The sequence below is a fragment of the Jaculus jaculus genome, chromosome 18 (genome assembly GCF_020740685.1).
Source record: "Jaculus jaculus isolate mJacJac1 chromosome 18, mJacJac1.mat.Y.cur, whole genome shotgun sequence".
NCBI lineage: Eukaryota > Metazoa > Chordata > Mammalia > Rodentia > Dipodidae > Jaculus > Jaculus jaculus.
Genome location: NC_059119.1, coordinates 49,030,737 through 49,045,355, shown reverse-complemented (window position 1 = coordinate 49,045,355; position 14,619 = coordinate 49,030,737). Strand labels below are relative to the sequence as shown.

At 43.6% G+C, this 14,619-nt stretch overlaps 1 protein-coding gene across 3 annotated transcripts in view; it reads right to left on the bottom strand.

Annotated features, from left to right (window-relative positions):
* The window catches only part of Prepl (prolyl endopeptidase like), a 34,547-nt gene that overhangs the window by 3,466 nt on the left and 16,462 nt on the right, over positions 1-14,619 (bottom strand). For all 3 annotated transcript variants that reach the window (XM_045137262.1, XM_004660135.3, XM_045137263.1), the window contains 9 exons: positions 14,411-14,546; positions 12,330-12,546; positions 11,412-11,597; positions 8,293-8,490; positions 5,601-5,776; positions 4,039-4,255; positions 2,077-2,226; positions 1,107-1,230; positions 111-184 (listed from right to left, as the gene is read on the bottom strand). In XM_045137262.1, coding sequence (XP_044993197.1) covers positions 111-184; positions 1,107-1,230; positions 2,077-2,226; positions 4,039-4,255; positions 5,601-5,776; positions 8,293-8,490; positions 11,412-11,597; positions 12,330-12,546; positions 14,411-14,546 — 1,478 coding nt within the window. The remainder of the gene's footprint in view (positions 1-110; positions 185-1,106; positions 1,231-2,076; positions 2,227-4,038; positions 4,256-5,600; positions 5,777-8,292; positions 8,491-11,411; positions 11,598-12,329; positions 12,547-14,410; positions 14,547-14,619) is intronic.

Sequence of the window (14,619 nt, the reverse complement as noted above, 5' to 3'; positions counted from 1 at the left end):
CCTCAGGCCTGACATCTTAACGTAGCTCTGCCATAAACGCTGGCTTAGTTACTGAAAGACCTGAACATAAGCCATTTCCATCTGGGGATGCTGACAACTGGATGACATACCTTTTTGTGAGAATCTTCAATCACATGATTTCCACCAGGCTGAATGTCTAAAACAATATTGGGAGCCTGATAGCCTGAAACAATGAACAGATAAAACCAATTAGTCCAGCAGGAGACCAAAGCCTACTTCTGTCTTCATCAATACTGTTGAGTAAGTGACTGTAAGATAGTATGTCTCCAAGCTATGTTTGACATTTAAGCTTGCTTTATGTGGTGTCCTGCCTATTTCAGTATTTTTTTTTTTTTTTTTTTTGGTTTTTTTGAGGTAGGGTCTCACTCTAGCTCAGGCTGACCTGGAATTCAGTATGTAGTCTCAGGGTGGCCTTGAACTCTGTACTATCCTATGTCCGCCTCCCTAAGGCTGGGATTAAAGGTGTGCGTCACCACCTCAATAATTTGTTTTTAAAAGAAGGATTTCTTTTGGCTTACAGTTCCAGAGGTTCAGCCCATCATGTGGGGGAGGGCAGGATGGAATAGGGCAGGTCACATCATGGTGAACAGGAAGCAGAGAAAAAGGCACACAGAAAGGGACCAGGGCCAGATGAAAACCTAAGGACACACCCACAGTGACTTACTTCCGTAAAGCCCTACCTTTTCTTTTTCTTAATATTTTATTTATTTATTTGAGAGAGAAAGAGAGAAGGACGCAGATAAAAGAGAGACAATGGGCATGGCAGGGCCTCCAGCCACTGCATACAAACTCCAGACACATATGCCACCTTGTGCAGCTGGCTTATGTGGGTATTGGGGAAATCAAATCTGGGTCCTTTGGCTTTGCAGGCAAGTGCCTTAACTGCTATGACAGCAACCCAACCGCCTACCTCTTTTACTATTATCTTCTGACGAAGCTATCTGGGCAGTCGACACAGCAAAGCAGTTATCTGTCCTGTATCTATCACAGGCCGGAGGTTGCTCTGTGGCATGACATGGGACACTGGATGCTGAGGACATTAGCCCAGCCGGCCGGCCAGGCCCTCATTCCGGGCGGTCTCCTACCTTCCCCTGAGTCCCGGGCGTGTTCCGCAACAGCCTCCTTGAGTTTCTCAGTATAGTTTACAATTCCTTTCAGAGGTACGCGCTCGTCATTTTCATAAGCTGTGATATGAACTGAAGGATAGTGCTAAAGGAAAAGAGATGCATGGCTTACGTTGTTCATATGCTACAAGAAGTGTGTATCTTCTGTGGCAGCAATGATTCTTTTTCTAAAGGCTTACTTTATTTTTTAAACTTTCTATTGAGTATTTCCTTAGTTATAGACAATATATCATGTTCATAACCCCCCTCCCAAATCCCCCCTCCACCGAATCCGATGGTCCCTTTCCACTTGACAGATGATGGAAAACAGTCATTTCCATTTGTTCCAAGTGCCAGCAGTTTTTCCTCATCTGATATTCTTGAGCAGGCCCCCTGCCCCAGATTACAAGTGTCCCAGGACCAGATTGGCTGTTGTGTGGAACAGCCCTTCTTGTGTACAGACCACAGCTTATCTACTATTAAGGCAGCATGACTTTATTTTCCCGAGGAACTGAACTTAAACTATCATGGCCTATGAGCTCGGGACAGTGCCTTTAATTGTCTATTACTTCAAGATAGTGGAATGTGATGGTCTAATTCAGGGGTTCCCCCATGAACTTAGGTGTTCTGAGTACTAGGTTCTCAGCTGATGGCGATTTGGGAATTAACTCCTCCTGCCTCCTGGAGGGAGTATATTGTTGGGGGAGGGCTTATGGGTACTATTGTCAGTTTCCCCTTGCCAGTGTTTGGCACTCTCTCGTGTTGTCCATCTGATGTTGCTCAGTGATGTGAACCCTCTGCTTGTACCATCATTTCCTCTGCCATCATAGAGCTTCCCCTCGAGCCTGTAAGCCAGAATAAACCTTTCTTCGCACGAGCGGTTCTTGGTTGAGTGCTTCCTGTCAGCAATGCGAACCTGACTGTGACACGTACCCTGACTGTCATTCCCTACCTGAGGCTTGATATTTTGATAAGGACAGTAGCGCTTTATGTAGTTCTTATGCTTTTCATCAGATGAAGGGCTCCCCCATTCTTCCAATTCTTCTAACGTCAGAGGAAGCGTAGTGTCCATCATGGTATTGAGAACATCCAAGAAAGGCGCCTATTAAAAACAAAAAACCAAAAACAAACAACCAAACAAACAAACACATGTGCACCTGGCTTACGTGGGTTCTGGGGAGTCAAACTTGGGTCTTTGGGCTTTGCGGGCAAGCACTCTCCAGCCTTACACATTATTTTTTGAGACAGGGTCTCTCACTGAACCTAGAACTGGTTCAGTAGACTAGCTTTCAGCAAGCCCCGGGGATCCTTCTGTCTGCCTCCAGAGTGGGATATGAGGCATGAAGCCCATGTCTTGCATTTTATGCTGATTCTGGGGACCCAAACTCAGATCCTTATGCTTTGAGTCAAAGCACTTTACCTATTTTAAAAGAATTGATTTATAGACAAGTGTTATTTAAAACTTACTTGCTTACTACCTCTTGCCCTTAAAAAAGAACAATGAAAACCCCCTGAAAATAATTACTGTCTCATTCCAGTCATCATTTTCTAGAATAGATTAGAAAGTAAGAGAATAATAGACACGACATCAAATGCTGTGACACAGGGCTGGAGAGATGGCTTAGTGGTGAAGGCGTTTGCCTGCAAAGCCAAAGGACCTTGCTCTGATTCCCCAGGACCCACGTAAGCCAGATGCACAAGGGGGTGCATGCATCTGGAGTTTATGTGCAGTGGCTGGAGGCCCTGGCATGCCCATTCTCTCTCTCCCTCAAAATAAATAAATAAATAATAGCGTTTAAAATAATGCTGTGACACAGTTTAACAATTGTAGACACTAGGAAAAGATCACAGCACAAGATATTACAGGCCAAAAAAAAACAGATACTACGTATGGAGGAAATGAACCTACCCACAAAGATAGCAATAGCAGAATCACAATATAAAGAAAAATGCAGAAAAAGAGGCTAGAGAGATGGCTCAGTGGTTAAGGTGCTTGCCTGTGAAGCCTAAGGACCCATGTTTGACTGTCCAGATCCTGTGGAAGCCAGATGCACAAAGGTGAGGCAAGCGCAACGTCACACATGCCCACTACGTGGTGCAAGTGTCTGGAGTTTGACTGCACTTGCGGATGCCCTGGTGTGCCAATTCTCTCTCCCTCCCTCTTGCTCTTGCTAAAAAAGAAAAAGTAGGAAAACTATACCTAAAAACCACTGAGCATGAAGAAGCTCAATTGAAGTAGGGCCGTATACACACGGAGGTCGCTGAGGCTGAGGACTGTGGGGCTGAGGCCAGATGATGTGCAGCAGTTTAGACAAAGGTATACAAGAGCACGGCATCTAAGGAGAGGCAGGGCTAAAATGTCGACGGGCATTACATGGTCACACTGGCTATGAGTCAGAGGAGGCAGGGCATTCCAGAGTCACAGGTGTGCCACCAGCTCTGGGAACTGTGAGGCATCCATGTTCTGTCTCTAAACCTCCCAATTCTAGATGTTGTGATGACAAATAGAAATTGGTCACTGGAGCCAGGTGTGGTGGTTCACGCCTTTAATCCCAGCAGGGGTAGGAGGATCGTCGAGAGTTCGAGGCCACCCTGAGACTACATAGTGAATTCTAGGTCAGCCTACCTTGAAAAGCCAAATTAAAAAAAAAAAAAAAAAAAAAAAGAAATTGGTCACTGGGAACAACTTTGTTTCTTTCCAGGGAAATCCTTCAGAGTTAGAAAAGTAAAATAAAAGAAGGAATAGTGGGATTAAAATAATTTTAGATGTTCTCCTAGAGCTACAACTTTGTTAAAACTTAAAAAAAACTTGGTTACACTTCTCAGTCATGGTAAAACTGTCAACAGGATTCTCCCCCTTCAGGACAGCTTCACAGCTGCCCCAGTGTGTAAGCTGGGCACGCAGACTACTCACCTCCAAAGTGGCGGCTCTCAGGAGCTCTGGGCTAGAATTGCACAGCGCTCCCACCAGCACCCCTCCAGCACTGAAAGCAGTCACAGCTGTTAGACGTGGCTGGGAAAAGCCTTGGCCATGAAGCGTCTTAATGCAAGCCTCTAAGTCAGCAAGGCCATTGAGTTTTTTAGTTAGACGGCCATCAGCATGCCACTGGAGGCCCAACTCACCACCACCCCTGTAGTGAGAGAAGAGGACAGCGATTTAGGCAGGGTCAGGAGGCAGGCCTGTCCCTGTACAGCCCAAGCTCAGAACTGGCACCATTTAAAGGCTGGGAGAAATCAACACGAGTATGCACCAGAGACTGCATCTGGCCGGCACAGCCTGAGATGTCACCATCCAGTCCTTCAGAGAATGAATCTTCCAAATGTTAATACCATAAAAAATTGATGCAGGGCTGGAGAGATGGCTTAGTGGCTAAGTGCTTGCCTGTGAAGCCTAAGGACCCCGGTTCGAGGCTTGGTTCCCCAGGTCCCACGTTAGCCAGATGCACAAGGGGGTGCACGCGTCTGGAGTTCGTTTGCAGAGGCTGGAAGCCCTGGCGCGCCCATTCTCTCTCTCTCCCTCTATCTGTCTTTCTCTCTGTGTCTGTCGCTCTCAAATAAATAAATAAAAAATTAAAAAAAATTGATGCAGCAAGGAGTTTTTGAGTACCTACTAATTTAGTAAGTATACATTTTAACATATAATCCAACAAGATTCCCTATAAAGACAGAACTCCACAAGGAGAAAAGTACTGTGGGGCTGCTGTGCTATGGCCCAGGTTACATTTAGGTGCTGCAGGAGCTACAGAGGAAAAGAGCGGCCATCTGCGCACGAATCCAGATGCCCAAGCTGAGCTGCGAAGGAAGCTGAGGTGCCTGAAGGGCAAGGAAGGGGAGCCCTCAGGCACAGCATGTCTGTGCCAGAGCGGGGAGGGCACAGCTTGCTATTTGAAAGGATGGGCGAAAGCTACCACCACACAGGAAACTAGGCCAGGAGAGCCTGAGTGAGAACTCTGGATTTTGATGTTTTTGGGAGATAGGGAAGTAGAGAAGATTTTTTTTATAAAAGAAATAAGAATTATGATTGTATCTTGGAAACAGCTAAAATAAAATGGAAATGAGATTGAAAAAAAAAGGAGTCTGGCTTATGAGTCTGTTTAAGAGAAACCTAAGTGAGCTGGGCATGGGGCACCACACTTGGGAATCTGGGGAAGAGGATACTGAGACTGAGGCCAGCCTGGGCTATATGGCAAGACCCTGTCTCAGAAGCCCTCCCCCAAAAGAAAAACCTAACCTCAGGGGCATTAGATGGAAAAAATAATGTAACTAAGTAAGTACAAAATCTGCCATATCTAGTCAAAAATCCAAAAAATCTACTCTTATGCTCTCTGGATCAACTGATCTGTTATCTGTGTCAGGTTTTACTGGTGGAGGTTTGGGAAAACACAAATGCAGTGATACGAAGGAGAAAGAAGCTTCTGTCCCCGCCACCTGTCCCCGTGCGGGCGTCAATCTGAAAGGTGAAGCATGCTCACTCACCTCACATGGCAATATGCTAATACCCAGCCGTCATCCACCAAGACCCGCCTCTCAGGCCTGAAATTCATTTTCAAGTCCATTCCGTAAGCTCCATACACATGTACTAGGAGGGGTTTCTTCTGCAAGTCCTCAGAATCCGTTTTGTGGAAAATCGTCATTGGCACGAGTTTTCCATCCTGGAAACAGAATTAATATGCACGCAAAGGAGTCTTTGTGTTTTGTAGGGCTTGGGACTGACTGAACTCACCCATCTACAGGCTACTCAGGTGCACCCACCCACTCACATAAATTAATAAAAATAAAATATGTTTCAAAAAGGAATATAAAATATCAACAGTATATGTAGGAAGGTAATACAACCAAGTAATTCTACTTCTTTTACATTTCTCCTTGAAAACTTCATTTTGGGGAGTAAATGTAGGTATCAGAATGTTACGAAGGGAGGAAACCTCCCTCGCACCCCTTCTCATGCCCAGCTTCTTAAGACAGCATAAGTGAACTTTTACTTCTCAGTAAAATTCACTCATAAGATTTGATGTAGGCTGATTTCTATAAAGTAACCTGGATCTTTCATCGCCTGCCTTGCCTCTTCCCCAGCTTCAGTTGTATCATTTGATTGAACCTTATGAAAGAAAGGGAGGGGTAAAGATGGAAGCAGGACCTGCTTATCAGTAGCAGAATGCCTCTGGAAGGTGTGGCTGAGGAGTCCCTGGCCTCCCCAAGAACTGGGTGTGGTGGTTTGAATTAGGGGTCCCCCGTAAGCACATGTGTTCTGAATGCTTGATTCCCACTGGGGAAGTGGAGGTGGAGCCTTGCTGGAGGAGGTGTGTTGTTGAGGGTGTGTTACAGCCAGGTTCCGCTCGCCAGAACTCAGCTTTCTTGCTATTTTGCATCTGTTGTGGTAGAGGTGATGTCCAGACCCGACTCTACCATCTTTCCTCTGTCATTCTGAAACTTATCACTGAGACCGTAAGCCAAAATAGACTTTCCTCCCATCCACTGCTTTCTGTTGGAAGTTTTGTCCCAGCAAAACTTAACTATAACACTTGGTGTAGTGGTTTGATTCAGGTGTCCCCCATAAACTTAGGTGTTCTGAATGCTAGGTTCCCAGTTGATGGAGATTTGGAAATTAACACCTCCTGGAAAGAGTGTATTACTGGGGAGCGGGCTTATGGGTGTTGTAGCCAGTGTCCCCTTGCCAGTGTTTGGCACACTCTCCTGTTCCTGTTGTCCACCTGATGTTGGCCAGGAAGTGATGTCCACCCTCTGCTAATGTCATCCTTTTCCCTGCCATTGTGGAGCGTCCCCTTGAGTCTATTAGCCAAAATAGACCCTTATTTTCCCAAAAGCTGCTCTTGGTTGGGTGATTTCTGCCAGCAATGTGAGCCTGACTGCAACACTTGGCTTAACTGTTTTTTTTTTTTTTTTTTCCATTAAGGGTACAAGAATGATAACATTTTGGTAGATATCAAACAAAACCCTAAAGTATGTATTTTGATGAGAAGAAAAAAAAACTTTGAAGTTGGTACAGTAAGCAGTTGACAATCATGTTTTCCTAAGAAGTGAAAGAACTGGCACTGAAAAGTTGTAATTGAAGTTTTCTTTTGTACTTATTCTAAGATACATTGAGTGTTTTTATAATATAAAAATAAAATCCATTAAAGATAGTAAAAGGAAATCAATGAATTGAAGCAAAAATTTCACAAGGAAAAGGGCCTATGTTATCTATTATTTGTCAGAACGTGTGCAATTATTTGATTTTTGATATGCTAAGGTAAAAATTTCCTTAAACTCAGTTTCAGTTCCCATAGTACACACTGAGGGTGCCGATAGCATGAAAATGTGTTATTTCATTTCCCATTTTTCATCTCTCTCTATTCCTCTTCTCAACCACCTTTCCTTTTCTCTACTTGAATCTACCTATTTAAATTCTTGAATTCTATCATCTTCCTCTAAATAAATGCCTCCTCTTTCCAGCTTACTGTGAATCATCCTGGAGGTGTTAGCTGTGACATCACTTCCTCTGACCTCCCCAGACCAAGTAAGCTCCCTTCACCATGTATGTTTCCAGTGTGCCCAATCAATGCAATATTATTATTTTTTTCCACTTTTTTCAGGGCAGAGTCTGTCTCACTCTAGCCCAGGTTGACCTGAAATTCACTCTGGACCTCCAGGCTGGCCTTGAACTCATGGCGATCCTCCTGCTTCAGCTTGCCAAGTGCTGGGATTAATGGTGTGTACCCCTAATGGCCAGCTGCCTTTTCTTTTTTTAAATTTAATTCAGCTTTTAAAATTCAAACATAAAATCCGGGCATGGTTGCGCACGCCTTTAATCCCAGCACTTGGGAGGCAGAGGTAGGAGGATCGCTGTGAATTCGAGGCCACCCTGAGACTACCTAGAGTGAGACCCTACCTCAACAACCCCCCCAAAAAAAACAACAAACAACAACAAAACAATTCAAACATAAAACCTTGTGAAATGAGAAGGGCTGGACATAATAGTCACATTTTTTAAAGTCCGTATTACAACAAACACACGAAATTAATGTTAATAAATTCATGTATTGCTTAAAGTCATCTGGGACTTTCTGTGTTTCACACACAGTGCTGATGTAACATCCCCCTTGCTGGAGTACGCGGCAGTGTGTGCTTTCCCTGAGTGGGGGCTGAAAGTAGAGATTCCAAGACTTACCTTGCTCTTGGCTTCTATACGTAAAACACGACTAGTCTTTGTGATGGGGTCTTCATGGCCCGTTTCCTCAAACAGTTTGCCTTCTGCAAATTTATATGTGTAGTATTTAGGGGGTCTTATTGGAGAGCAAAGCTGAAAGGGGCAGTTCTTGGGGTCAGAATTTGTATCCATTATGAATCCACAGGCCCAAGGAGGGAGCTAAAGAGAGAAATGTTATTTTCACTCTATTTCTAGACACCAGGTTTCTGAGTCTGCTTCAAACAAGATGATGTGGACATCTAGTTAACCTAATGTTACCATATATACATTGTTCAAGAATTATTTACAACAAAATATACTTAAGCAAAAATCTAACTGGTAGATCAATGAAAAGAAGAAAAGTTGTTAAGAAAAGGTTTATTATGATTCTATATGACACCTTTTTTTTTCAAGGTAGGGTCTCACTCTAAACCAGGCTGACCTAGAATTCACTCTGTAGTCTCAGGCTGGCCTTGAACTCACAGCGATCCTCCTATCTCTGCCTCCTGAGTGCTGGGATGAAAGGCGTACGCCACCACACCTGGCTTATAGGACACTTCTTTTAACAATGTATTTATTTGGTGATATAAACTTGGGAGATGAAATAACCAAATGGTTAAGAATAAGAGCAAATGAGACGGCCCTGAGATCTATGGCCGCACAGAACAAGGCCTCCCTCACATGTGTATTCTGAGTAACTTCTCCAGCAGTCCCTAGTCTGCTGATCAGCCCAGTGATGAGTGTTATTATTCTAGGGCTATCAACGGGCGCAGGGGCACTAAAGCTTTTGCAATTTGTTTCTAACTTTAGCTTCCAGGCTAACCATTGTGCAGAACAAAACCTTTCCAGGCACATCTACTCTGAGAGACTCATAGCTATTATGCTTAAGATTCTTAACCTTAAGGAAGAAAGGAAAGGAATCAGAATTTATTCTCTTAGAGCAGCAGGGTCCAGCTTCAAGTCTTCCACCAACACCCCACTCACTCCTTTTAAAGAGCCCTCATAAGCAGGTTGACAGTGTCAGAAGAGGTACTAAGAGTAAGAACATTAAAAGAAAATTGCCCTTCTTTCCCTGAGTAATTGTAGAAAGAGCAAATTCCTCAGAAAATCACAGTCTCAGCGCAGCAACATCCCTGGTGACAGGGAGAGTGGGGATGTGTGCATCAAGAAACAGAAATGACAGCCAGAGGATATCCACCAAGCACATCTTTTTCTAATTAACACCAAGAGTGTCTATTTTTTGAAAACACACGCATTTTCAGTGTCTCTCTAAGAGTTCCTGACGTTCTCCTCAGACTGAGGATCACAGGAAAGAAAGGATCATTACTGCACACCTCGTACCCAGGTGCCAGCCTGAGTACAGGAGTCCGCAGCACACACAGCTCAAGGCCTTTTGCCTCAAGTGTGGCTTCAGGGCAGTTTCCATATGACCACAGACTAAGCTGTTATTTTACCAGTAAATCAGTTTGGGTGTCCTTCTCAATGTAAGAGGATTGAGGTCAATGCCATGGCTACGGACTTTTCAAAAATTTGACCAGCTAACGTAGAAGAAATTACTGGCTATTCTCAAGGATGTCCTAAGCCGCATTTCCTGCTGACTCAACACACTGAAGGAAAATTGGCCCAGACATGCGCTCTTTCTCCAAATAAAGGTGACACCAGTCATAGCAAATGACTTAGGCTGCAGGTGTAGCTGAGGGGTAGAGCATTTGTCCAGCCTATGCAAGGCCCTGGATCTGATCCCCAGCAATGCAAGATAAAAATTCATTTACTTAAATTTATGAGCTGGGTGTGGTGGTGCATGCCTTTAATCCCAGCACTCGGGAAGCAGAGGTAGGAGGATCACCATGAGTTCGAGGCCACACTGAGACTACGTAGTGAATTCCAGGTCAGCCTGGGCTAGAGTGAAACCCTATTTTGAAAAACGAAACTTATGTTTCACAATTAAATAGCCAAATTTCTTCTTATAGAAAAAATGCTTTCAGAAGACAAGAAGGAAATACATGAGAGGCTTTAACATTTCTACTGCTGAGGATGAGTTTAGGAAGATCTTTTAGTCAAGCATCTACTAACACTATAAACAATGCAGACTGAGGTTACAGATTTTGTCCTTCATATTGTCATACTCCCTTCTAAGTTACTAATGTCTAGGCCCGTAAGCCAGCGCTGCTCGCTGCCGTGGTCAAAGAAGCTTCTTTCTGCAGGGAGGGGGCCGTTGCTGTAGAAACCCAGAGCTAGTTAAAGTGCTCAGCATAAGTGACTGCTGACTGCTTAGGTCTGAAGCAAGTATCTACACCACGCCCTCCAAGGCTCAGGGAACACGGTAGAGGAGCGGTTGAAATAATGTGAGAGCTAGAATGTGTGGGGGTGGGCTGGGACATGCTGTTTTCTGGACATGGCATGGCCACCGTCCTCATTAGTTCACAGAGCTGTGGTTACCTGCACAAGACCTGCGGACGGACCCAAGGGGCCTCACCCCACCCACAGGAGCGGCTGGGAGATGGGAAGTCGGGTTCTTCAGCGGGGAGCCACTGGTCAGTTGTCCGCGCTCATGCCAGCAACCCTAATTAAACTTAGCGGCTCACAAAAAGAAAAGCAGAAAACCAGGCAAACCTACAGGCACACACCAACCAACCACAAAGCAGACATGAAAGTGGGATGCGGCTTGCTTGGAAGAAAGGGTTCAATAGGAGAGAGACGTAAGAGGGTAAGGGGACAACTATGATGAGAATACATTCTACACATGTATGACGCGTATGAAGTTGTCAAAAGTAGAAAACATTTAAAAAGCAAACTGGCCTGACTTACTGCTGTACTTCAAGCTGTAAGATACTAGATACACAGAGGTATGTGGAAAGAAATATAACAGTCCTTAACTTCATGCTACAAGGCAGGTTGGGTAAAACGTAATAAGAAAAAGGCCCCTCAAGTCATTCTAAAGTAAACTTCATAAAAGTTAGTATACCAAGTCCCTTTTAAGTTAAATTCCTTTTAAGAACAAGTACAGAGAAGTACAAAGTAAGTTTGCAAAATCTGATGTTCTGGTAACGAAACTGTATGTGCGTTTTGATGAAGACTGGTATGCTGAAAACGCCACCTACCTTTAGAGAGCGAACTGAATCATCAGCCAGACCGATCACGTTAACATACAGAAGATTGCTGTGCTTCAGGAACAGAACACAGTGGTCCTTAAACATGTCCAAGTCCACAACTTTGGTATTTCTCTTCATCGTGAAAAATAAGTCCCAATTCATAATAGCAGGGGCATCGGCTGCTGTTCTCATCAGCTGCGCGGAACAAAGTTAGAAGAGATCCAGGTGACGAAACACAAGGGCCACAGCCACCAGAGACGGGGCCACTAAGAACAGAGCATACTAGGCGTCACTCCTTATGACGAGCTGAAGGAATTACGTCTGCATCAGGGATGAAGGGTGAATGTCACCACTAAACCCAGGCCAGTCTGCTGAGGGGATGGGGGTGACACAGCACGATCCAGTGCTTAGCAGAAAGGCAACCAGTGGACAATGGATGCATTATAATGCCTGTGTGAGATTATTCCAAACTGCCAAGACACAGATTCATGAGCATCTGTTTTATTCTCTTCAGCCAAGTTTAGCTCTGATAACGTAAGCGGGACAGAATATGCTTTATTTGCCAACCTTTTAAGCACACTTATAAGAGCAAGATGTTAGCTCTAGGAAGGTACCACTCAATTGTCACCTTGATGCAAATCTACAAACAGTTCTCTTTTAGAGCAAGAACTATTAGTGAGGGAAAGTATGATATTTATTTGTAAGGGAGAGAGAGGAAGGGGGAGAATGGGTATGCATGCTAGGGCCTCTGACCACTGCAAATTCCAGATGCATGCGTTACTTTATGCATCTGAATTTATGTGGGTATTGGCGAATTGAAGCTAGGCCAGCAGGCTTTGCAAGTAGGTGTCTTTTAATCGCTGAGCCATCTCCTCAACCTGTGACACTTTTAAATAGCCCAAGTGGGAACAAACAAAATGTACTTACCTTGAATTCTGTAGGCTCTCCAACATTAGTGAGAATGTATAGTTCATCATCTCTGTGTTCAACATAGTAAAGGACTCCATGTATTCTCTTCTGAATAAGTACTGGTGGGTCCCAAGGGCTCAGGCCATCTATCAACCATACCTCAGAAGTTGTCTTGTTCATAATATTTAAGGTGAGGAAACGACTATCTTTTGTAAGATAAAGGAAGACAAAATAGCTGGAGAGAAAGAAACATAAGGTTTTATTAATTGTACTGGTGGCAAACATTAGAGTTTGGTAGTGAAAGCCAATTTCCCATTCTGTAATATTAATAATAGAAATGGTGAGCCTGAAATTATTTGCATGGATTTTAGTTTTTGTTTATTTATTCATTTGCGAGGAGAAAGAGTCTGGGCACACCAGGGTCTCCTGTCACTGCAAATGAAGTCCAGATACATGTGCCACTTTGTGCATCTGGATTTATGTGGGTACTGGGGAATACAACCCTGGGCCAGCAGGTTTGTAACCAAGTCCTTTAAATCCTGAAGCTATCTCCCCAGCCTTCTATATTTACAAAGAAGTATGTTGAAAAGCATAAAGAGCTGAATCCAAGATATAAACCCTGAGTGCTGGGATTAAAGGCATGTACCACCATGTCTGGCATTTTATTTTTTTGAGATTTTTTTTTTTCCTGGTCAGGGATTTTTCATAGCCATGAGAAAGTAACTAATATAGTCACTATTCAATCTTTAAGATGCTAGATCAAGTGTTACACATGTGGAAACTGAATAATCAACCATACAACCAGTGTAGAGGACAGAGCCCCCGTCATTCCCAGCTGAAGGATGAAGGAGATGCTATTTTACAGCCGACCTGCTGTACAGTTCCTATAACTCTCACCACCTGGACTTCAACATACTGTTTTCTAAAAATGTTAGAGATATACTCTAGAATTCCTCTGGAACCTTCTAAGATGTCAAGGGATGGATGCAGCTTAATACAATCAAGGTTGCTCTAAGCCTGGCTCATTCGGATGTTTGGGGTTTGGATTCCCCAGTTTTTCAGAGACAAGGACACTTTCAATGCACACCTGTAACTTCAGTGCTGAGCACAGTGAAGACAGGATTGCTAGTGCTGGCTGGCCAGTCAACATAAAACAAAAACAAAACAAAAAACCCAGCAAACTACAGGTTCAGTGAGAGATTCCATCTTAAGGATTGAGGTGAAGGTGCTATAGAGGAAGACACCCCATGTACTCCCCTGGCATACACATACTCGCGTAACACACAAACACACGCGCGTGCGCACACACACACGTTCAAGGGATTTAGGCAGATAAATTCATCAGCTTTTTCACTCAAACCCGGCTCAGTGGTAATGAGTATGAGTTCTGGGGACTGTAAGGAGAGAGTTAGCAAGGGGGTGAATATGCTCAAAGTACATTATATGTACATGCAGAAATGACATAATGAAATTCCTTTGTAAAGTTAATATGTGCTAATAAAAAGAGGAATTATCAAAGTCTCAGGGAACAAAAAATTTAAAGACTTGGATAATGGCTGAAAGCAAAGCAATTTAAAATCCTACTAATCTGCCTAAAATTGGTAGTAAATTCTGTGCAACTCATAATTAAGAGACTACTTTCTTTTCTTTTCTTTTTCTTTTTTTTTTTTTTTTTTTTTGAGGTAGGGTCTCACTCTAGCTCAGGCTGACCTTGAATTCACTATGTAGTCTCAGGTTGGCCTGGAACTCATAGTGAGCCTCCTACCCCTGCCTCTGAGTGCTGGGATTAAAGGCATGCACCACCACTCCCGGCTAAGAGACTTCTAATTGCTATGTTAACACACTAAATGTTTACATGTTCTTTCTGCCTTTCCGTTTACAGTCCAGACTGGTTCTTAGTAAGTCAGTATTTGCAGTCTACTAATGCATCTGTGGTTTCCCTTGAGTGTGAATGCAATCAGACTGAACAACATAAATAGCTAATACGAGAACGGTACCTGGTTACAAATAAAATAGCATTTCAAGTCAACCAAGACTAACACTTTAAATCATTGAAGAGATACTTTGGAGACCCCAGTTTAAGTGCATTATTCTGGTACCTTGGGTCTTTTTCTGTGTAAAAGCGTTCATTACGTTTGTTATCACCAAATGTGGCTCGATATACATCATGACAGCGAAGGTTCCTCTGGAAGGTGTAGAATAAAACGTCTTCATCTTCTTCATCTTTTACCCATTCTGAAAGAATCAGACATAGCCACTTATATGCAGTTAAAAAAAGGGCACAGCACACTCAAATTACAAATGCCCA